The sequence below is a fragment of the Pelophylax lessonae genome (genome assembly GCF_965119305.1).
Source record: "Pelophylax lessonae genome assembly, chromosome: 8".
In the NCBI taxonomy this organism is placed as follows: Eukaryota; Metazoa; Chordata; class Amphibia; order Anura; family Ranidae; genus Pelophylax; species Pelophylax lessonae.
In genome coordinates, this window is record NC_138775.1 from 15,299,611 (window position 1) to 15,323,725 (window position 24,115).

Consider the following 24,115-nt stretch of genomic DNA (forward strand, 5'->3'; position numbering starts at 1 on the left):
CTTATTTGTGAGATTTCCCATCTCGTGAAGAGTAAAAACCCAACAGAGGATCAAACCGCATCTAAGCACACGCCAACTGCTGTGTCCAGCAAAAACAGGAAGTCTGCTGTGTGTTGCAAGATATCACCCCTCCCTTAAGAAGTCTGCTGTTTATTGCAAATTAATAACTGAAAGATACTTCCCCCTTAGAATGACAATGGTGTGCAGCACGATATTTCACCCCCCAAGACATCTGCTAGAAATTAACAGGAAGTCCACCGTGTTGCAAAATATCAACTCTTCCCCCAAGAAAGTCTGCTGTGTGTTCTGCAATATACTCACTCCACCACCCAAGAAAGAGCACGGTGTGCAGCACAATGTTAATCTCCCCAAGAAGTTTTCTGTGAGCAGCAAGATCTCAATCCCATGTCCAGGAAGTATCCTGCGCAGCAAGATATCAACTCCCCCTAGGAAGTCTGACGTGTGTTGCAGATATTGTCCCCCCTTCTCAGGAAATCTGCTGTGTGCTGCAAGATATCAACCCCCCTAGGAAGTCTGAAGTGTGTTGCAGATATTGTCCCCCCTTCTCAGGAAATCTGCTGTGTGCTGCAAGATGCCTTCCCCTAGAAAGTCTGCTGTGTGCTGAAAGATGCCTTCCCCTAGAAAGTCTGCTGCGTACTGCAAGATGCCTTCCCCTAGAAAGTCTGCTGTGTGCTGCAAGATGCCTTCCTGTAGATAGTCTGCTGCGTGCTGCAAGATGCCTTCCCCTAGAAAGTCTGCTGTGTGCTGCAAGATGCCTTCCCCTAGCAAGTCTGCTGTGTGCTGCAAGATGCCTTCCCCTAGAAAGTCTGCTGTTTGCTGCAAGATGCCTTCCCCTAGAAAGTCTGCTGTGTGCTGCAAGATGCCTTCCCCTAGAAAGTCTTCTGTGTGCTGCAAGATGCCTTCCCCTAGAAAGTCTGCTGTGTGCTGCAAGATGCCTTCCCCTAGAAAGTCTGCTGTGTGCTGCAAAATACCTTCCCCTAGAAAGTCTGCTGTGTGCTGCAAAATACCTTCCCCTAGATAGTCTGCTGTGTGCTGCAAAATACCTTCCCCTATAGAAAGTCTGCTGTGTGCTGCAAAATACCTTCCCCTAGAACGTCTGCGGTGTACTGCAAGATGCCTTCCCCTAGAAAGTCTGCTGTGTGCTGCAAAATACCTTCCCCTAGCAAGTCTGCTGTGTGCTGCAAGATGCCTTCCCCTAGAAAGTCTGCTGTGAACTGCAAGATGCCTTCCCCTAGAAAGTCTTCTGTGTGCTGCAAGATGCCTTCCCCTAGAAAGTCTGCTGTGTGCTGCAAGATGCCTTCCCCTAGAAAGTCTGCTGTGTGCTGCAAGATGCCTTCCCCTAGAAAGTCTGCTGTGTGCTGCAAGATAGCTTCCCCTAGAAAGTCTGCTGTGTGCTGCAAGATGCCTTCCCCTAGAAAGTCTGCTGTGTGCTGCAAGATGCCTTCCCCTAGAAAGTCTGCTGTGTGCTGCAAGATGCCTTCCCCTAGAAAGTCTGCTGTGAACTGCAAGATGCCTTCCCCTAGAAAGTCTGCTGTGTGCTGCAAGATGCCTTCCCCTAGAAAGTCTGCTGTGTGCTGCAAGATGCCTTCCCCTAGAAAGTCTGCTGTGTGCTGCAAGATAGCTTCCCCTAGAAAGTCTGCTGTGTGCTGCAAGATGCCTTCCCCTAGAAAGTCTGCTGTGTGCTGCAAGATAGCTTCCCCTAGAAAGTCTGCTGTGTGCTGCAAGATAATGTCCTCCACTGAGAAATGTTTTCTGGTGCGATTCAACAAACAATAAATATTCCACGTCTAAGGAAGACGGGGAGCCTTTGATGCCAAGTAGAGCCGGGTGATAATTTGTAACTCCGCCTACAGAACTCATCACCTGCACCCCGATAAGAGGGAAGTGTTCTCAGTGCTATGCATTATCTGCACAGGAGCTGCACTTCTCCTGCCCAGCCCCCCCCCCCCCCATGCAGTAGACAATCTCGATTGCTGCCTTGAAGGCTGAATAGGCAAAGGACTCAAAATTATCTTTTCTCATGGACTGTAAGCTCTGCTGCCTCCCTATCCCTACTCACCATCGCAGGGCACCAATTACTGTGGGGCGGGCTGTCCCAGGCCTTGCTGTAATGCAGCATACTGCACTGCGGCTCGCTCTGGGTTCCTATCACATGGTGGACGGGGGGAGGGGAGAGTGAAACTTTGCACTGCACCTGCTTGGCTCAGCAATGCTTCTACTTTCTGTTTCTCCCCAGGAAGCCCCAGAGAAGGCTCGCCGCATTTTATTCTTCTATTAATAGGCCAGGGAGACAAACAGCGCTCAGTGCTTAGATTGGGGGGGGGGGGGGGGGGGGTGGCTGTGTATGGGGGGGGCGGGGGCGGCGGTGTATACGGATATATTTCCACAGCAGGTTTAACCCCTTTGCTTGCTGGGGCCATTTCTTTTAATCTAACAAATATGAAAATTAACATTTTTGGAAATGAAAATACGCCACACTCCGCCTTTTATTGTTATAAATGCACCCCCACTGATAAAAAAAAAAAAAAAAAATTAAATAAAATGCATTTATTAACCACTTTACCACCGGAGGTTTTTGCTGTCTTACGTCCAGGCCACTTTTTGCGATTCGGCGCTGTGCGACTTTAACTGACAATTGCGCGGTCATGCAACGCCATACCCAAACAAAATTTACGTCCTTTTTTTCCCACAAACAGAGCTTTCTTTTGGTGGTATTTGATCACCTGTGCGATTTTTACTTTTTGCGCTATAAACAAAAAAAAGAGCGTAAATTTTGAAAAAATAACAATATTTTTCACATTTTTTATATGAAATTCCCCCCCAAAAAAAAATGTAAAAATCAAATTTTTTTTACATTTTTGGCCAATTTGTTTTCTGCTACATATGTTTGGTAAAAAAAAAATCACAATAAGCGTATTTTGATTGGTTTGCGCAAAAGTTATTGCGTTTACTAACAAAGGGAAAGATTTCTGTCATTTTTGGTGTTTTTTTTTAACGAGTAATGGCGGCGATCTGCGATTTTTTTGCAGGACTGCGACATTGCGGCGGACAGATCGGACCCTTGACTGACATTTTTGACACTTTTGGGGGTACCAGTGACATTACTACAGTAATCAGTGCTATACATATGCACCGTTACTGTAAAATGACACTGGCAGGGAAGGGGTTAATTTTATTGGAGAGGGAGGGGTTAATGTATGCCTGGTGCTTACTGACGTGTGTGGGGGGAGGTGACTGAGTGACACAGGGACAGATCGCAGGTTCAGCTATGCTGAACCCTGCAATCTGTCACTGTTTGTCACTGAGGAGATCCGTCCGCTCTGTTTACACAAGTGGGCGGATCTCCAGACTCCGACGATCGGGGAAGAGCAGCGGCGATCGCCGCCGCTCCTCCCCTGGCCCGACTCCCGCTGTGCCTGAATACAGCGGGAGCGAGCCTCTGGTGGCGCGCAAGCGCCGCCTACAGGGGGAGGAGTCCAGCGACGTAGGTCTACGTCGCTGGACGGAATCAAGCCACTTTGCCGCGGTATATAGTCAATGTGACTGGTCGGCAAGTGGTTACATTTTTTTTTGCATTGAAGCCTGCAGAGCATTGCAACTACGATTGGTAAAAATGCACAGTGGAGCAGCGTTTTTGCTGCCCCAACTGCCCCCTCTTAACCATTTGCCTACCAAACACTATCACCCCTTTCCTGCCCAGGCCAATTCTCAGCTTTCAGCGCTGTCACACTTTGAATGACAGTTGTGCGGTCATGCAACACTGTACCCAAAGTAAATGTTCATAATTTTATGACACAAATAGAGCTTTCTTTTGGTGGTATTTAATCACCACTGGGTTTTATTTATTTTTATGCTACACAAATAAAGACAAAAAAATTTGGAAAAAAAAAAACACCTTTCATAGTGTGCTATACAATTTTGCAAACAGGTAATTTTTCTCCTTTGCTGATGTGCGCTGAGGAGGTTGCATTGATAGGCACTCATGAGGCTGCACTGATAGGACACTGATGAGGACTGACAGGTGGCACTGATGGGCAACTGTTGGTACTGCGCTGATAATCAACGTACATGTCCCTTTTGCAAAAGCCCATCATTGGTGGCTCTCTTCTCCTCACGCCTCTGTTTACATACGTGATCAGCTGTGATTGGACACAAGGTAAGGAGCCGTTGATTGGCTCTTTACCTCAATCTGTGATCAGCAGAGCGGCCCGCCGCGGGAGCATAGTGGGCACGATCACGGCACGCTGTCATGTCACGGCGTCCCAGAACTAGCTGTCCCGTGTTGTAGCCGTCATTCGCAGTCAGTTGGTCGCACTGCAGTTAAATCTACCTGGCATGTAATGCAATCAACACCTTGAGGTCAACGCATGCAATGCACACAATTACGGTGCGCTTGTCGGCAAAAATGGGGTTAAAACAGTTGATGAGAAGGCGTCACAACCCCTCACCCATCGCCTGTCAATCGCCTCTAAGGCCCCATTCACACTAGTGCGACTTGTCCCGCGATTTTGGACCGCAAGTCCTTTTCCATTATTTTCAATGAGCCCCATTCATATCAGTGCGTTTTGAAGTCGCACCGACTTCAAAGTAGTTCCTGCACTACTTTGCCACGATTTGAATGCGTTTTGAGGCATATAGCCTTGCCATTGCTTTCAAAATCGCGGCAAAATCGCGGCAAAAATCGCGGTAAAATTGCGTCGCATTAGTGTGAAAGGGGCCTAAAGCACAATCCGATAAAGGATCGGGCTTCAGAGGAAAGGTGGATTTAGATGCATGTCTAAAGCTACCCTTGGGGCCGGTTCACACCAGAGAAACAGAGTCCGGATGCGTTTCTGCATGCGTGTTTTTGATGCGTTCCGTTGCATTTCTGATACAGATTTTCCCCCCTTTCTTCCCCAAAAGTTCCCTGGGTTTTTGATTTCACTGTAATGCGTTTAGATTAGGGATGCACCGATGCCCCTTTTCTTTTTTGTTTCGGTGAGTGCCGATACCAATAACCGATACTTTGCGGTGTGATTTGCGTCCATACAAGATGAAGGAACTGCATAAAAACGCATGCGATTTCCTCACCGCTCCTGTGTGACCCCCAGGCTTGTTATAGCGATTTCAGCCTGGGTTCACACAGGAGCGGTGCGGGAAGCCGCAAATGGATGCAAATCACCCTGCATAAAAACGCATGCGATTTCCTCACCGCTCCTGTGTGACCCCCAGGCTTGTTATAGCGATTTCAGCCTGGGTTCACACAGGAGCGGTGCGGGAAGCCGCAAATGGATGCAAATCACCCTGCAAAGAAACTCATGCGATTTCCTCACCGCTCCTGTGTGACCCCCAGGCTTGTTATAGCGATTTCAGCCTGGGTTCACACAGGAGCGGTGTGGGAAACCGCAAATGGATGCAAATCACCCCGCAAAGAAACTCATGCAATTTCCTCACCGCTCCTGTGTGACCCCAAGCTTTGGTATAGCGAACGACCCCTGGGAATGAATATTTGTCTCCCCTACCCCTGCGCAGGCCAACCCCCCCCCCCCCCTTGCCCTGTTTCCTGGACTCTGTGTTCCCAACGACAGACCTGGGACCATCATTAGGAGTGATGCCAGGTAAAGGGGGGGGGGGGGGGAATAGCGAACGCTCATTCACCTGTCTAGGGAAAACCCGGAACTGACGTGTAAAAAAGCACTTCTGCTGTCACTTACACCGAATGCTGTGGCCCGTAAAATAAGCTAATGGAGCGCGATCTGTGCACCATTAGCAGACTGGTGAGACACCAGCTGTCTAAAAGACCCCCCGATGTCTCATTAACCACTTCAGCCCTGGAAGGTTTTCCCCCCTTAGTGCCGGTTCACATTGATGCGGTTGCGGCGATCGCATGTAATGTCGGAGCGCACTGCTCCTTCATTACATGCGATCGGCTGTGCGGTGCGAGTTTAGCCATACACTTTGTATGGCTAAATTCGCACCGCACCCGCAGCAAAGACACACAGGACCCTTTTTTGCAGCCGCATCAGGATCGGATCGCACAGCGGTTCACACTTGTGCGATCCGATCCTGTGCGAACTGCAAGATCGCACTGCGATATGCGATCAAACTGGGGGTGTCGTTAAGATTACATTGACACCCCCAGTGTATCGCATATGGCAGTGTGAACTGCCAGGGGTGCGTTTGCGATGCGGGAACAGGCTGCGAATTCGCAGCCTTCCCGCATCGCATAAGTGTGAACCGAGCCTCAATGACCATTTTTTTTGCAATATGGCATTGCGTTACTTTACCTGACAATTGCGCGGTCGTGCGACGCTGTACCCAAATAAAATTGATGTCCTTTGTACCCACAAACAGAGCTTTCTTTTGTTAGTATTTGATCACCTCTGCGGTTTTTATTTTTTGCGCTATAAACAAAAAAAAAAAGAGCGACAATTCTAAAAAAAAAAAACAATATTTTTATGCTATAAAACATATTTAATAAAAAATAAAAGTAAAAAAAAATCAAATCAAAATTTCTTCATCATTTAGGCCAATTTGTGAAAAAAAAAACCCAATAAGTGTATTTTGATTGGTTTGCGCAAAAGTTATCACGTCTACAAACTACGGGAAAGATTTATGTTTTTTTTTTTTTTACTAGTAATGGCGGTGATCAGCAATTTTTAGTGGGACTCTGACATTGCGGAGGACAGATCGGACCCCTAACTGACATTTTTGACACTTTTGGGGGGACCGGTGACATTACTACAGTAATCAGTGCTAAAAATATGTCACTGTCACTGTACTAATGACACTGGCAGGGAAGGGGTTAACACAGTGGGTGATCAAGGGGTTAAATGTAAGCCTAGGGCAGCGACGGCGAACCTTGGCACCCCAGATGTTTTGAAACTACATTTCCCATGATGCTCATGCACTCTGCAGTGTCGTTGGGCATCATGGGAAATGCAGTTCCAAAACATCCGGGGTGCCAAGGTTCGCCATCACTGGCCTAGGGGAGTGTTTTCTAACTGTATGGGGGCGGGGCTTGTGAAATGATCATAGAGACCTGTGATCCTATATAGAAGGATCACAGGGCCTCTGATCATTCCAGAGAGAACGGTCGGCTGTGTTTACAACATCCGACCGTCCTTCTCTCTCAGCGGGGAATGATCGCGGGTGTCAGACGGCAATCGGAGCCGCCTTCCCTGTGCATCGGAGTCCCCGCTGCCGAGTGGGGGCGGGAGCGCGGTACGCGCTCGCCCCCTAGCGGCAGGCGTGAGACCGACGTATACCTACCCCGGTTCACGCAGGAGGGCCAGCCTGCCGCAGTAATTCTACGGAGGGCGATCCGAAATCGGTTAGCTGTTCGGAACTACAATTCCCATGAGTCATTGTAAATCTCTGGCATTCACAGACATAACTAGGGCATGATGGGAATTGTAGTTTCTGAACAGCTGGAGGGCCATAGTTTGGACACCCCTGGGGTAAAGTGTCACTTATGGAAAATATAGGGTACTGAACTTTGTTGCCATTTCACGGGGTGCACACAGTTCTAAGGGCTGACATGTTGGGTATTGGTGCAACCTCATCTTTTACCCCCAAAAAAATCGGGTAATAGATTGCATTTGTGTGCCTAAAATTAACTTTTTTCCTGAAATCGTGCGCTTGATAAACTGCCGCGCTAATATTGTATGACATAAAAAAAAAAATACTACCAAAAAAAAGCTCTATTTGTGGGGGGAGGGAAAAAAAAAAAAAAGGACATAAAATTTTGGTACAGCGTCGCACGACCGCGCAATTATCAATTAAAATAATGCAGTGTCCTATCTAAAAAAATGGCCTGGTCATGAAGGGGGGGGGGGGGCAGGTAAATCTTCTGGAGGTCCAGTGCACAGCATATATTGCCCAATTTTTGAGTAGAATATAAAAGACAAAATTTGCAACAGATAGCAAAACATGTCGGTCTAAAAACTGGGCAGCAAAAAAACAAGAAAAAAAAAAAAACGGTACCCAAAAACTGTCCATAGGAATGCAATAAAAGCCGGCCAATCAGTTTAGGGATAACCATGAATAGGGGGCGTGGAAATATTCATCTCACTCCGGACGTGGGCAGCGATACCCAAGATTTGCGGTGCGATTCTCCTTTTCATACACCTCTGCACCCAACGTGAGGGTTTGCATGTCTGCGTGTTTTTAATTTACTTTATTAAAAACTTTTTTTTTTTCAACTTAACTTTATTGCTATTACAAGGGGGGCCGATTGGCGTCCCCCATGCTGGAACACCTAGAAGTGTCCCCCATTTTATTAACGGTCAATGTAGGGCCCCCATTTATTGGTGGTCAGCAGAGAAGGGCCCCATACGCTGGCAGTGATTGGTAAGGCCCCCGCCCCCCCAAAAAAAAAATTGTTCATATCGGTAGGAAGACACTCGCTAGGGCAATCGCCATTCATGAGGTCGGAGATCTGTCATGGAACCACAAACAACCACCCCCCCCCCCCCCCCGGCATGAGCCTGGAGCTCCTCCCTCTCACAGTGCATGAGCCTGGAGCTCCTCCCTCTCACAGTGCATGAGCCTGGAGCTCCTCCCTCTCACAGTGCATGAGCCTGGAGCTCCTCCCTCTCACAGTGCATGAGCCTGGAGCTCCTCCCTCTCACAGTACATGAGCCTGGAGCTCCTCCCTCTCACAGTGCATGAGCCTGGAGCTCCTCCCTCTCACAGTGCATGAGCCTGGAGCTCCTCCCTCTCACAGTGCATGAGCCTGGAGCTCCTCCCTCTCACAGTGCATGAGCCTGGAGCTCCTCCCTCTCACAGTACATGAGCCTGGAGCTCCTCCCTGTCACAGTACATGAGCCTGGAGCTCCTCCCTCTCACAGTGCATGAGCCTGGAGCTCCTCCCTCTCACAGTGCATGAGCCTGGAGCTCCTCCCTCTCACAGTGCATGACCCTGGGGCTCCACTCCCCAACAGCGCATGTACCTGGAGCTCCTCCCTCTAAAAGCGTATGTACCTGCAACTCCACCCCCTTACAGTTCATGCACCTGGAACTCCACCCAAGAGATACAACAGAGGTCCGGCCACCTCATTGGGGGGAGCTGCCCCATCTACGGTCACCAGGGCTCAGCCTGACCCCGGGGCAATGTGATGTGGGCAATCGTCGCCCACTGAGCTGACACTTGGAGCTCTTCGGCTGCTGGAGATCCACTCTACACATATGAGGCATGCTGGGACTTGTGGTGTCCCCAGGGGGGTAATATCTGGGTATTTGGTAGTCAGGGTGTCCCCAGGGGGGTAATATCTGGGTATTTGGTAGTCATGGTGCCCCCAGGGGGGTAATATCTGGGTATTTAGTAGTCATGGTGCCCCCAGGGGGGTAATATCTGGGTATTTAGTAGTCATGGTGCCCCCAGGGGGGTAATATCTGGGTATTTGTAGTCATGGTGTCCCCAGGGGGGTAATATCTGGGTATTTAGTAGTCATGGTGCCCCCAGGGGGGTAATATCTGGGTATTTAGTAGTCATGGTGCCCCCAGGGGGGTAATATCTGGGTATTTAGTAGTCATGGTGCCCCCAGGGGGGTAATATCTGGGTATTTAGTAGTCATGGTGCCCCCAGGGGGGTAATATCTGGGTATTTGTAGTCATGGTGTCCCCAGGGGGGTAATATCTGGGTATTTGTAGTCAGGGTGTCCCCAGAGGGGTATTATCTGGGTATTTAGTAGTCATGGTGTCCCCAGGGGGGTAATATCTGGGTATTTGTAGTCATGGTGTCCCCAGGGGGGTAATATCTGGGTATTTGTAGTCATGGTGTCCCCAGGGGGGGTAATATCTGGGTATTTAGTAGTCATGGTGTCCCCAGGGGGGTAATATCTGGGTATTTGTAGTCATGGTGTCCCCAGGGGGGTAATATCTGGGTATTTGTAGTCATGGTGCCCCCAGGGGGGTAATATCTGGGTATTTGTAGTCATGGTGCCCCCAGGGGGGTAATATCTGGGTATTTAGTAGTCATGGTGCCCCCAGGGGGGTAATATCTGGGTATTTAGTAGTCATGGTGCCCCCAGGGGGGTAATATCTGGGTATTTAGTAGTCATGGTGCCCCCAGGGGGGTAATATCTGGGTATTTGTAGTCATGGTGTCCCCAGGGGGGTAATATCTGGGTATTTGTAGTCAGGGTGTCCCCAGAGGGGTATTATCTGGGTATTTAGTAGTCATGGTGTCCCCAGGGGGGTAATATCTGGGTATTTGTAGTCATGGTGTCCCCAGGGGGGTAATATCTGGGTATTTGTAGTCATGGTGTCCCCAGGGGGGTAATATCTGGGTATTTGTAGTCATGGTGCCCCCAGGGGGGTAATATCTGGGTATTTAGTAGTCATGGTGTCCCCAGGGGGGTAATATCTGGGTATTTGTAGTCATGGTGTCCCCAGGGGGGTAATATCTGGGTATTTGTAGTCATGGTGTCCCCAGGGGGGTAATATCTGGGTATTTGTAGTCATGGTGTCCCCAGGGGGGTAATATCTGGGTATTTGTAGTCATGGTGCCCCCAGGGGGGTAATATCTGGGTATTTAGTAGTCATGGTGTCCCCAGGGGGGTAATATCTGGGTATTTGTAGTCATGGTGTCCCCAGGGGGGTAATATCTGGGTATTTGTAGTCATGGTGCCCCCAGGGGGGTAATATCTGGGTATTTAGTAGTCATGGTGTCCCCAGGGGGGTAATATCTGGGTATTTGTAGTCATGGTGTCCCCAGGGGGGTAATATCTGGGTATTTGTAGTCATGGTGCCCCCAGGGGGGTAATATCTGGGTATTTGTAGTCATGGTGCCCCCAGGGGGGTAATATCTGGGTATTTGGTAGTCATGGTGTCCCCAGGGTGGCAGTGTAAGGACATGCTGGTACTTGTAGTTCAGCCTGGTTACCTCAGGTCGCTCTCTGCTGATTGGAGACATTCACTGCTCAGCACCCGGACTCCTCGCTGCTCCTTCCGCCGCTCTGCACAGCCGATAGGTCAGATCGCAGCGCGGCCCCGCCCCTATCACACGATGATTGGCCAGCCACCCAGTCTAACCATAGCACGCGGTATTGTGGCGGTGGCCCTGAAGTCCGCGCTCTGATTGGCTGCCGCGGGACGGGTTGAACCCACATGGAGCCACGCCCCCTTATAGTCAGATGTCCTAGAGAAACAGCCCCTTAGCCAGGTTATCTACCTGTAGCCACGCCCCCTGGCACTGTATGTAAACTTAAAGACACATCCCCTGACACGCATGTACCTGGAGGGAACCCCACCCCCTGACAATATAATTACCTGGAGCTCCACCCCCTGACAATATAATGACCTGGAGCTCCACCCCCTGACAATATAATTACCTGGAGCTCCACCCCCTGACAATATAATTACCTGGAGCTCCACCCCCTGACAATGCAATTATCTGGAGCTCCACCCCCTGACAATATAATTATCTGGAGCTCCACCCCCTGACAATATAATTACCTGGAGCTCCACCCCCTGACAATGCAATTACCTGGAGCTCCACCCCCTGATAGTGCAATTACCTGGAGCTCCACCCCCTAACAGTGCTTGTGCCTGGAGCTCCACCCCCTGACATTGCAGGTATCTGGAGCTCCACCCCCTGACAGTGCTTGTGCTTGGATTCCCACCCCCATGACATTGCATGAGCCTGGAGCTCCAACCCCTGAAAGCGCATGAACCTGGAGCCCCTCCCTCTGACAGCACATGCACCTGGAGCTCCACCCCCTGATAGCGCATGTACCTTGAGCCCCTCCCTCTAAAAGCGCATGTACCTGGAGCTCCACCCACTTACAGCGCATGTACCTGGAGCTCCTCCCTCCGACAGTGCATGTACCTGGAGCTCCTCCCTCTCACAGTGCATAAGCCTGGAGCTCCTCCCTCTTACAGTGCATGAGCCTGGAGCTCCATCCCCCGACAGCGCATGTACCCGGAGCTCCTCCCTCTAAAAGCGTATGTACCTGGAGCTCCACCCCCTTACAGTGCATGCACCTGGAACTCCACCCACTTACAGCACATGTACCTGGAGCTCCTCCCTCTGACAGTGCATGAGCCTGGAGCTCCTCCCTCTGACAGTGCATGTACCTGGAGCTCCTCCCTCTCACAGTGCATGAGCCTGGAGCTCCTCCCTCTCACAGTGCATGAGCCTGGAGCTCCTCACTCTTACAGTGCATGAGCCTGGAGCTCCACCCCCCAACAGCGCATGTATCTGGAGCTCTTACCTCTAAAAGCGTATGTACCTGGAGCTCCACCCCTTACAGTGCATGCACCTGGAATTCCACCCACTTACAACGCATGTACCTGGAGCTCCTCCCTCTGACAGTGCATGAGCCTGGAGCTCCTCCCTTTGACAGTGCATGAGCCTGGAGCTCCTCCCCCTGACAGTGCATGAGCCTGAAACTTCTCCCTTTGACAGTGCATGAGCCTGGAGCTCCTCCCCCTGACAGTGCAGCTCCTCCCTTTGACAGTGCATGACCCTGGAGCTCCACCCCCTCACACTTCGGGTAAATGAAGCCCCACCTCCTGACAGTGCATGACAGAGGTGGGGGACTCGAGTCACATGACTTGACTTAAGTCAGACGTAAGTAACCAGTTTGAGGACTTGAGACTTGCTTGACTAAAATTAATAAAAGACTCGACTTGACTTTGACTTGGTATTCATGACTTGAGACTTTTGACTCAAAATGACTTCACTTTTTTAAGTTATTAAATATTTGCATTTTCTCAAGATGTGTTAAAGCAATATTTTGACTTGATTTGTGACTTGACCAAAAAAATGACTTTGACTTCTAGCAGGGACTAGACTTGACTTTCTTGCCACGGTAACTTGGGACTTGCTTGAGACTTGAAGGTTAAGACTTGAGACTTGCTTGTGACTTGCACATGTGTGACTTACTCCCATGTCTGGTGCATGAACCTTGAGCCCCACCCCCTGACACTGCCTGTACATGAAGCCCCACCCCCTGACAGCCCATGAATTCCAAGCCCCACCCCCTGACAGCACATGAACCTGGAGCCCCACCCCCTGACACTGCCTGTACATGAAGCCCCACCTGCTGACACCACATGAACCTGGAGCCCCACCCCCTGACACTGCCTGTACATGAAGTCCCACCTCCTGACAGTGCATGAACCTGGAGCCCCACCCCCTGACAGTGCCTGTACATGAAGTCCCACCCCCTGACAGTGCATGAACCTGGAGCCCCACTTCTTGATGCTGCATGTATCTGAAGCCCCACCACCTGACAATGTAACATGTATTAGAAGCCCCACCCTCTGACTGCAATTACCTGTCCCCCCACCACCTAACAACACAAAAAATACTTGGAGTCCTACTTCCTGAAAATGTAACAATTATCTGAAGCTCCACCCCCTAAGAACTGAGTATATATGAAGCCCAACCACCTGACAGTGCATGATCCTTGAGCCACACCTTCTGGCAGTGCATGATCCTGGAGCCCCGCCTCCTGACTGTGCATTTACCTAGAGCCCCACCCCCCTGACAGTGCATGAACCTGGAGCCCCATCCCCTGACAGTGCATGAACCTGGAGCCCAATCCCCTGACAGTGCATGAACCTGGGGCCCCATCCCCTGACAGTGCATGAACCTGGGGCCCCATCCCCTGACAGTGCATGAACCTGGGGCCCCTTCCCCTGACGGTGCATGAACCTGGAGCCCCACCCCCTGACGGTGCATGAACCTGGAGCCCCATCCCCTGACGGTGCATGAACCTGGAGCCCCACACCCTGACAGTGCATGAACCTGGGGCCCCATCCCCTGACGGTGCATGAACCTGGAGCCCCACACCCTGACAGTGCATGAAGCTGGGGCCCCATCCCCTGACGGTGCATGAACCTGGAGCCCCACCCCCTGACGGTGCATGAACTTGGAGCCCCACCCCCTGACAGTGCATGAGCCTGGAGCCCCACCCCCTGACAGTGAATGGACTTGGAGCCCCACCCCCTGACAGTGCATGAACCTGGAGCCCCAATCCCCTGACAGTGCAGGAACCTGGAGCCCCATCCCCTGACAGTGCATGAACCTGGGGCCCCATCCCCTGACAGTGCATGAACCTGGGGCCCCATCCCCTGACGGTGCATGAACCTGGAGCCCCATCCCCTGACGGTGCATGAACCTGGAGCCCCACACCCTGACAGTGCATGAACCTGGAGCCCCACCCCCTGATGGTGCATTTACCTACAGCCCCACCCCCTGACAGTGCATGAACCTGGAGCCCCACCCCCTGACAGTGCATGAACTTGGAGCCCCATCCCCTGACAGTGCATGAACCTGGTGCCCCATCCCCTGACAGTGCATGAACCTGGGGCCCCATCCCCTGACAGTGCATGAACCTGGAGCCCCACCCCCTGACAGTGCATGAACCTGGAGCCCCACCCCCTGACAGTGCATGAACCTGGAGCCCCATCCCTTGACAGTGCATGAACCTGGAGCCCCATCCCCTGACAGTGCATGAACCTGGAGCCCCACCCCCTGACAGTGCATGAACCTGGAGCCCCACCCCCTGACAGTGCATGAACCTAGAGCCCCACCCCCTGACAGTGCATGAACCTGGGGCCCCATCCCCTGACAGTGCATGAACCTGGGGCCCCATCCCCTGACAGTGCATGAACCTGGTGCCCCATCCCCTGACAGTGCATGAACCTGGGGCCCCATCCCCTGACAGTGCATGAACCTGGAGCCCCACCCCCTGACAGTGCATGAACCTGGAGCCCCACCCCCTGACAGTGCATGAACCTGGAGCCCCATCCCTTGACAGTGCATGAACCTGGAGCCCCATCCCCTGACAGTGCATGAACCTGGAGCCCCACCCCCTGACAGTGCATGAACCTGGAGCCCCACCCCCTGACAGTGCATGAACCTAGAGCCCCACCCCCTGACAGTGCATGAACCTGGGGCCCCATCCCCTGACAGTGCATGAACCTGGGGCCCCATCCCCTGACAGTGCATGAACCTGGAGCCCCACCCCCTGACAGTGCATGAACCTGGAGCCCCATCCCCTGACAGTGCATGAACCTGGTGCCCCATCCCCTGACAGCGCATGAACCTGGAGCCCCACCCCCTGACAGTGCATGAACCTGGAGCCCCATCCCCTGACAGTGCATGAACCTGGTGCCCCATCCCCTGACAGTGCATGAACCTGGGGCCCCATCCCCTGACAGTGCATGAACCTGGAGCCCCACCCCCTGACAGTGCATGAACCTGGAGCCCCTCCCCCTGACAGTGCATGAACCTGGAGCCCCATCCCCTGACAGTGTATGAACCTGGGGCCCCATCCCCTGACAGTGCATGAACCTGCTGCCCCATCCCCTGACAGTGCATGAACCTGGAGCCCCATCCCCTGACAGTGCATGGACTTGGAGCCCCACCCCCTGACAGTGCATGATCCTGAGCCCCACCAACTGACACTGTGTGCACATGAAACCCCACCTCCTGACTGTGCATTTACCTAGAGCCCCACTGCCTGACAGTGCATGAACCTTGAGCCCCACCCCCTGACAGTGCATGAACCTGGAGCCCCACCCCCTGACAGTGCATAAACTTGAAGCCCCACCCCTTGACACTGTGCATGAAGCCCCACCCCCTGAAACTGCCTGAACCTGGAGTACCAGCCTCTGACACTGTGTGTATATGATGCCCCACCCCCTGACAGTGCATAAGCTGAGAGCCCCACTTATTGATGCTGCATGTACCCGAAGCCCCATCTCCTTACACTGTGTGTACCTGTAGACCCACCCCCTGACAATGTAACAATTAACTGGAGACCCACCCCCTGACAATGTAACATGGTTTGGAAGCCCCACCCTCTAACACTGCATGTACAGCCCCACCCCCTGACAAATCAACAATAAACTAAAGCCCCACCCCCTGACAATGTAACGTACATAAAGCCCCAACCTCTGGATTGGTTTATGGGCCATAGGCAAAGAGGGTGGAGTCAGGAAAGGCGGGGCCCTTTATCTGAGTTGCCAGGATTGGACAGTCTCTCCAGGAAAGATTTCAAGAATGTTATCTCAGTGAAAAGCCTCAGGTAGAAGCTGCCATCTATACCCAGTTCTGGGTCACCACCCTTTCATATCCAGCTTCCGTCTGAAGCTTCTCTTGTTTTTTTTTTCCCCCTTTCCAAGCACTTTGTCCCCGTGTGACAATAATACAGAAGAATGTTTTGTGTATTTCTTTATTTTTATTGTTCTTACAAACAATAATTAAATAGATTAGAGTTTTCTTAAAGCATCTCCAGTCTTCCCTGAATCAGGCTCCGCCCATATTTCAAAGTTTTCAGGCCAGAAACGCATCAAAACTGGGGCTCATTGCAACTTGCATCGGTTTGACACCATTCTCTGTACTGAAGCTGCGGGTCTTCTTTGGGGGGGCGCCTAGGAAGCCATGGCTGACTGCAGAGTTAGATCCTGACCCTAGAGGAGTGTTGGGGTCAGTGTCACAGATAGTGTTGAGCTGAGTGTCACAGTGAGTGTCGGATGAGTGTCGGGGCGAGTGTCTGGCTGAATGTCAGGGTGAATGTCTAGCTGAATGTCGGGGTGAATGTCTGGCTGAATGTCGGGGTGAATGTCTGGCTGAATGTCGGGCTGTGTCACAGATAGTGTTGGGCTGAGTGTCGGGGTGAGTGTTGGGGTAAGTACCTGGGTGAATGTCGGGGTGAGTGTCTGGCTGGGTGTCGGGGGGGGGGGGTATTAGGGCTGAGTGTTAGGGTGAGTGTTGGGGTAAGTATCTGGCTGAATGTCGGGGTGAGTGTCTGGCTGGGTGTCGGGGGGGGGGTATTAGGGCTGAGTGTCAGGGTGAGTGTTGGGGTAAATATCTGTGTGAATGTCAGGGTGAGTGTCTGGCTGGGTGTCGGGGGGGTATTAGGGCTGAGTGTTAGGGTGAGTGTTGGGGTAAATATCTGTGTGAATGTCGGGGTGAGTGTCTGGCTGGGTGTCGGGGGGGGGGGTATTAGGGCTGAGTGTCAGGGTGAGTGTTGGGGTAAGTATCTGGCTGAATGTCGGGGTGAGTGTCTGGATGAATGTCGGGGTAAGTATCTGGCTGAATGTCAGGGTGAATGTCTGGATGAATGTCAGGGTGTCAGGGTGAGTGTCTGGATGAATGTCGGGGTGAATGTCTGGCTGAATGTCAGGGTGAGTGTCTGGCTGAATTTCAGGGTGAGTGTCTGGCTAAATGTCAGGGTGAGTGTTGAGGTGAATGTCGGGGTAAGTGTCTGGCTGAATGTCGGGGCGAGTGTCTGACTGAATGTCGGGGTGAGTGTCTGGCTGAATGTCGGGGTGAGTGTTGAGGTGAATGTCGGGGTAAGTGTCTGGATGAATGTCGGGGTGAGTGTCTGGCTAAATATCAGGGTGAGTGTCTGGCTGAATGTCAGGGTGAGTGTTGAGGTGAATGTCGGGGTAAGTGTCTGGATGAATGTCGGGGTGAGTGTCTGGCTAAATGTCGGGGTGAGTGTCTGGCTGAATTTCAGGGTGAGTGTCTGGCTGAATTTCAGGGTGAGTGTCTGGCTGAATGTTGGGGTGAGTGTCTGGCTAAATGTCAGGGTGAGTGTTGAGGTGAATGTCAGGGTGAGTGTCTGGATGAATGTCGGGGTGAATGTCTGGATGAATGTCGGGGTGAGTGTCTGGCTGAATGTCGGGGCGAGTGTCTGGCTGAATGTCGGGGCGAGTGTCTGGCTGAATGTCGGGGCGAGTGTCTGGCTGAATGTCGGGGCGAGTGTCTGGCTGAATGTCGGGGTGAGTGTCTGGCTGAATGTCGGGGCGAGTGTCTGGCTGAATGTCAGGGTGAGTGTTGAGGTGAATGTCGGGGTGAGTGTCTGGATGAATGTCGGGGTGAGTGTCTGGCTGAATGTCGGGGTGAATGTCTGGCTGAATGTCGGGGTAAGTGTCTGGCTGAATGTCGGGGCGAGTGTCTGGCTGAATGTCGGGGCGAGTGTCTGGCTGAATGTCGGGGCGAGTGTCTGGCTGAATGTCGGGGCGAGTGTCTGGCTGAATGTCGGGGTGAGTGTCTGGCTGAATGTCGGGGCGAGTGTCTGGCTGAATGTCAGGGTGAGTGTTGAGGTGAATGTCGGGGTGAGTGTCTGGATGAATGTCGGGGTGAGTGTCTGGCTGAATGTCGGGGTGAATGTCTGGCTGAATGTCGGGGTGAGTGTCTGGCTGAATGTCGGGGTAAGTGTCTGGCTGAATGTCGGGGCGAGTGTCTGGCTGAATGTCGGGGCGAGTGTCGGGTGAGTGTTGGGCTGAATCTCCTGAGAGGTAGTCTTCATTGAGGTAGTTGAGGCGGTCTCCAACAAAATGGCTGCCCATCTGCGCTGGAGACAAACTTGTACAGAAGGAGGTTTTGCGTAGCGATTTATCGGGATCTCCAGTCTGCACCATTCCTGGTGTCACCGGTCCCCACCGCAAACACAGTCCTTGCCTGCTATTCCGTAAACAGGACCGAGCTGTCCACCCTGTCCTGTTCATACAGCTCAATATCCTTCATCAGCTTCATTTTGGCCATGTTCACCTCTATCCCCCAAGACCGGACATCGCTCTCCGCTAAGAAGAAAAGAAAAGGAGATATCTTAGTAAGAAGCGCCCCTGACACATCTGTATCACCGCATAATACATCTGCCGTGTGCCCCTCTGAAATGGGTTTCCCTTAATGACTAAAAGTTCGACTTCTTTGACTTTGGAAATATGCCCCGCCCACCCATCACTTTTCCACCTCCCCCCCTGTTCCTTCTGTAAATTCATAAGGAAGCTTCCATTGGGTTGATTGAAAAGCTGAACTCATGTGAGGTTTGTTAAGGTCACCCATTCATAATAAACGGGCCGCCTTAAAACACAGCACATGAATGCATGGCATACCGCGCCGCAACGGGTGAAAAAAATGTAAACCACCCTTCTTTGGCAACGCAGCGCACAGTATATGCATTGTGGTGGGCTGCAGTGCATTGCGCTGTACAATGCGTCGTGGCCCCACTCACAATGAGAGCGCATACAGAGCAGATGCGTTGCGGTAATGCGCACATTGCAGCAACGCACACCGTGTGAATGGGCCTGCATGTAACAATAGAAATATCACAATTATTGTGTAGAGAGAACTGACCTTCAGCTAAAAATACTATCATAAACATAGATAAAGGATAAAAATTGATAAATAAAAAAAATAAAAAAATAAATGGATAAAAATGGATAAATACTAAATAAATAGCTAATTAATAACGGATAAATACTAAATAAATAGCTAATTAATAACGGATAAATAATAAATATATAGCTAATTAATAACGGATAAATAATAAATATATAGCTAATTAATAACGGATAAATAATAAATAAATAGCTAATTAATAACGGATAAATAATAAATATATAGCTAATTAATAACGGATAAATAAAAAAAATAAATAGCTAAATAATAACAGATAAATAATAAATATATAGCTAATTAATAACAGATAAATAATAAATAAATAGCTAATTAATAATGAATAAATAATAAATATATATAGAAAATTAATAACGGATAAATAATAAATAAATAGCTAATTAATAACAGATAAATAATAAAAATAATAAATATCTAGCTAATTAAAGCAGATATCCACCCAAAAGTGGAATTTCCGCTCAACTGCCCCCCCCCCCCCCCACCTCCGATGCCACATTTGGCACCTTTAATGGGGGGGTGGTATCCTTCCCCACTTCCGGTAGACAGCGCCGCTGCGCCATTCCTGGGAAGTTCAGCCCCTGCTGTCGAACCAATTAGAATGCGCACGCGCAGCAGGGGACCGGCTGTGAAGCCGAAAGTCTTCACTGCCGGTTTCCGTTAGAACGAATGGCGGTGGCAGCGCCCGGCAGCCGATCCAAAAGTCAGCTGGGGTGCTGACATGGCAGGCTCCCTGGACAGGTAAGTGTCTATATATTAAAAGTCAGCAGCTTCAATATTTGTAGCTGCTGACTTTTAATTTTTTTTTTACCCAGCTGGAACACCGCTTTAATAATGGATAAAGAATAAATAAATGGATGAATAATAATGAATAAATAATAAACGGATAAATATTAAATAAATGGATAAATAAAAAATAAATAGATGTATAAAAAATAAATGGAAATTAATAATGGATAAATAAATAATTCATGAATAAATAAATAAAGGATAAAATAACACAATCCCGCATTTGTTGCAATATTCACTTTAAATCCAGAGATTTCAACCCACTGTACTTTTGGCCAGCATCATTCAACTCACTTCCCCTGAGTCACCCCAGATATGCCCCTAACCTGCAACTGGATGGTGAAAGGAGAAGCAGCACAGTGATGAACTCATGTCTCTGTCACCCTGCTTTCTCCTCCTATCAGCATGCTTCTTAGGAGCACATGAACTAAATCTTTGGACTGCAGAATCACAGGCTTCTTTTTAGGTGTTCCAGAATGTGGGGTCACAAACAGCAACATGAGCATTGTGCCCAGGAACAGCAGGGTGTCCCCTGTATATATTTGTGGGATTGATTTTCCACCATAGTATACAGGTGCATCACATAAAATTAGAATATCATCAAAAAGTTCATTTATTTCAGTAATTAAATTCAAAAAGTAAAACTCATTTATTTTATATAGAGCTGTTACATACAGACTGATATATTTCAAGCATTTCTTTCTTTTCATTTCGATGATTATGACTTGCAGCGAGTGACACCCCAAAATTCATTATCTCAGAAAATTTGAATCTATACATATAAAGTACAAGTGTCTCTGCGTCCAGTCCCTGTGTCCGTGGGATTGCGCTACTGCGCATGTGCCCCACGGACAGCCGTTGGGACTTGGAGCGCAGAGACTTCGGGCGGCCGGGCAAAACTGTTGAATCGGCGGGTGTGCGTGGGCACGCGGCGGGTGCGCGCTCGCGTGAACTTACTGCTAAGTCTGTTTTTACAAATGTTTGACCACATATGTTCTAGCGCCCGTTAATTTAACGGGCTTAATGTCTAGTATTACATAAGACCAATAAAAAAAGTTTTTTAATAGAGAAATGTTGGCTTACGGAAAAGTATGTCCATGTACAGTATACTGAATTACTGCATCAATGCAGGTTGGCATGGAGGCGATCAGCCTGTGGCACTGCTGAGGTGTTATGGAAACCCAAGGTGCTTTGATAGCGGCCTTCAGCTTCTCTGCAGTGTTGGGTCTGGTGTCTCTAATCTTCCTCTTGACAATTCCCCACAGATTCTCTATGGGGTTTAGGTCAGGCGAGTTTGCTGGCCAATCCCCAAATCATCACTGACTGTGGAAAATGTTGCATTTCATTTGGAAATCAAGGTCCCAGAGTCTGGAGGACGAGTGGAGAGGCACAGAATCCAAGTTACATGAGGTCAAGTGTGAAGTTTCCACAGTCGGCGATGATTCGAGGAGCCGTGTTATCTGCTGGTGTTGGTCCACTGTGTTTTATCAAGTCCAAAGTCAGCGCAGCCTTCTAGCAGGAAATTCTAGAGCACTTCATGCTTCCCTCTGCTGACCGGCTTTATGGAGATGCTGATTTCATTTTCCAGCAGGACTTGGCACCGCCCACACTGCCAAATCTACCAATACCTGGTCACATGATCATGGTATCACTGTGCTTGATCGGCCAGCAAACTCGCCTGACCTAAACCCCATAGAGAATCTGTGGGGAATTGTCAAGAGGAAGATGAGAGATACCAGACCCAACAATGTAGATAAGCTGAAGGCCGCTATCAAAGCAACCTGGGCTTCCATAACACCTCTGCAGTACCACAGGCTGATCGCCTCCATGACACGCTGCATTGATGCAGTAATTAATGTAAAAGGAGCCCCAACCAAGTATTGAGTGCATTCTATACTGTACATGGACAGACTTTTCAGTAAGCAATTTCTGTATTAAAAACCTTTTTTTATTGGTCTTATGTAATCTAATTTTCTGAAATACTGAATTTTGGGGTGTCACTCGCTGTAAGCCATAATCATCAAAATTAAAAGAAAGAAATGCTGGAAATACATCACTCTGTGTGTAACCCATCTATATAAAATATACGAGTTTCACTTTTTGAATGGAATTACTGAAATAAATTACATTTTTGATGATATTCTGATTTTATGAGATGCCCCTGTATAACTGGACCAGAGTCCCCTATGTGTGCAGCCTATCGATGATTAGGCTCAGTTCACTAAGGATAAGGATCTTTATTTTCAGCCGCGTTTATAGTAAATATTGAATCTCATTGGCTCTCTAGGAAGATTGCATTGACTATTTGAGGATTGGGATCAAGACACTCACATGGGCTGTTCAGTTCCAGGAAGTCCAGGTTGCTGACATGTCCACGGGCAGATGGTTCCGTTTGAGCATGGCATGATGGCGGCTCAGCCCCCATATTATACCACAACCCCTCAGGGGACAGCAAGTAGCTGCCTGACTCATCCAGCTCACAGGGGCTTCTTGCTGGGATCTCACCGGCTTCCATGCGGCACGCAGTCCTTACATTCATGCGGTGCAGGGCTCCATTGGTTTTGGGCAGGCTCCAACAAGATGGCTCCCTTCGTGCGCAGCATGGGGACAGGGATTCCTCAAAGTCACTTTCCTCTGGGATGTTCATGTTGGATGTCTCTTCTTTGGACTCTCTTAAAGGAGCCCTGAGCTCGTTTTCTGCTTTTTCCATCATGGCGATGACCTGGCAGAGAGTTGGTAGACATTAAAATGTTGTAGGGGGACACTACACTGACCACCAATGTAAGGGGCCAATACACTGACCACCAATGCAAGGGGCCACTACACTGACCACCAATGTAAGGGGCCACTACATCGATCTCCAAATGTAAGGAGGCACTACACTGACCACCAATGTAAGGAGGCACTACACTGACCACCAATATAAGGGGCCACTACACTGACCACCAATGTAAGGAGGCACTACACTGACCACCAATATAAGGGGAGACTACACTGACCACAAACATAGGGGGACACTACACTGACCACCAATGTAAGGGGACACTACACTGACCACCAACATAGGGGGGCACTACACTGACCACCAATGTAAAAGGCACACTACACTGACCACCAATGTAAGAGGCACTACACTGACCACCAATGTAGGGGAGACTACACTGACAGACAATGTAAGGGGAGACTACACTGACCCCCCAATGTAAGGGAACACTACACTGACCATCAATGTAAGGGGACACTACACTGACCACCAATGTAAGGGGACACTACACTGACCATCAATGTAAGGGGACACTACACTGACCACCAATGTAAGGGGACACTACACTGACCACCAATGTAAGGGGACACTACACTGACCACCAATGTAAGGGGACACTACACTGACCATCAATGTAAGGGGACACTACACTGACCATCAATGTAAGGGGACACTACACTGACCACCAATGTAAGGGGACACTACACTGACCACCAATGTAAGGGGAGACTACACTGACTACCAATGTAAGGGGACACTACACTGACCACCAATGTAAGGGGACACTACACTGACCACCAATGTAAGGGGACACTACACTGACCATCAATGTAAGGGGACACTACACTGACCATCAATGTAAGGGGACACTACACTGACCACCAATGTAAGGGGAGACTACACTGACTACCAATGTAAGGGGACACTACACTGGCCACCAACGTAAGGGGACACTACACTGCCCCCCAATGTAAGGGGACACTACACTGACCCCCCAATGTAAGGGGACACTACACTGACCACCAATGTAAGGGGGCACTACACTGACCACCAATGTAAGGGGAAACTACACTGACCACCAATGTAAGGGGGACACTATACTGACCGCCAATGTAAGAAGGCACTACACTGACCACCAATGTAAGGGGGGACTTCACTGACCACCTATGTAAGGGGGACACTATGCTGATCACCAATGTAAGGGGGGACTTCACTGACCACCAATGTAAGGGGACACTACACTGACCACCAATGTAAGGGGACACTACACTGACCACCAATGTAAGGGGGGACTTCACTGATCACCTATATAAGGGGACACTATACTGGCCACCAATGTAAGGGGACATTACACTGACCACCAATGTAAGGGGAGACTTTACTGACCACCAATGTAAG

At 50.0% G+C, this 24,115-nt stretch overlaps 2 protein-coding genes across 3 annotated transcripts in view; both read right to left on the reverse strand.

Moving 5' to 3' along the window:
* The window catches only part of TATDN2 (TatD DNase domain containing 2), a 41,541-nt gene extending 30,526 nt beyond the window's left edge, over positions 1–11,015 (reverse strand). Inside the window, exon 1 of one of the 2 annotated variants that reach the window (XM_082265468.1) lies at positions 10,888–11,015. The gene's annotated coding sequence lies outside the window, so the exon portion shown is untranslated. Of the gene's footprint in view, positions 1–2,080; positions 2,195–10,887 lie in introns of those variants that run through there. The other variant, XM_082265467.1, reaches the window with a different exon arrangement.
* A 7,243-nt stretch (positions 11,016–18,258) lies between these two features.
* Positions 18,259–24,115, reverse strand: part of IRAK2 (interleukin 1 receptor associated kinase 2) — a 39,680-nt gene continuing 33,823 nt past the window's right edge. Inside the window, exons 13-14 of the mRNA XM_082265469.1 lie at positions 22,285–22,675; positions 18,259–18,551 (exon numbers count right to left, since the gene is read on the reverse strand). Coding sequence (XP_082121595.1) covers positions 18,433–18,551; positions 22,285–22,675 — 510 coding nt within the window. The 3' untranslated portion in view covers positions 18,259–18,432. The remainder of the gene's footprint in view (positions 18,552–22,284; positions 22,676–24,115) is intronic.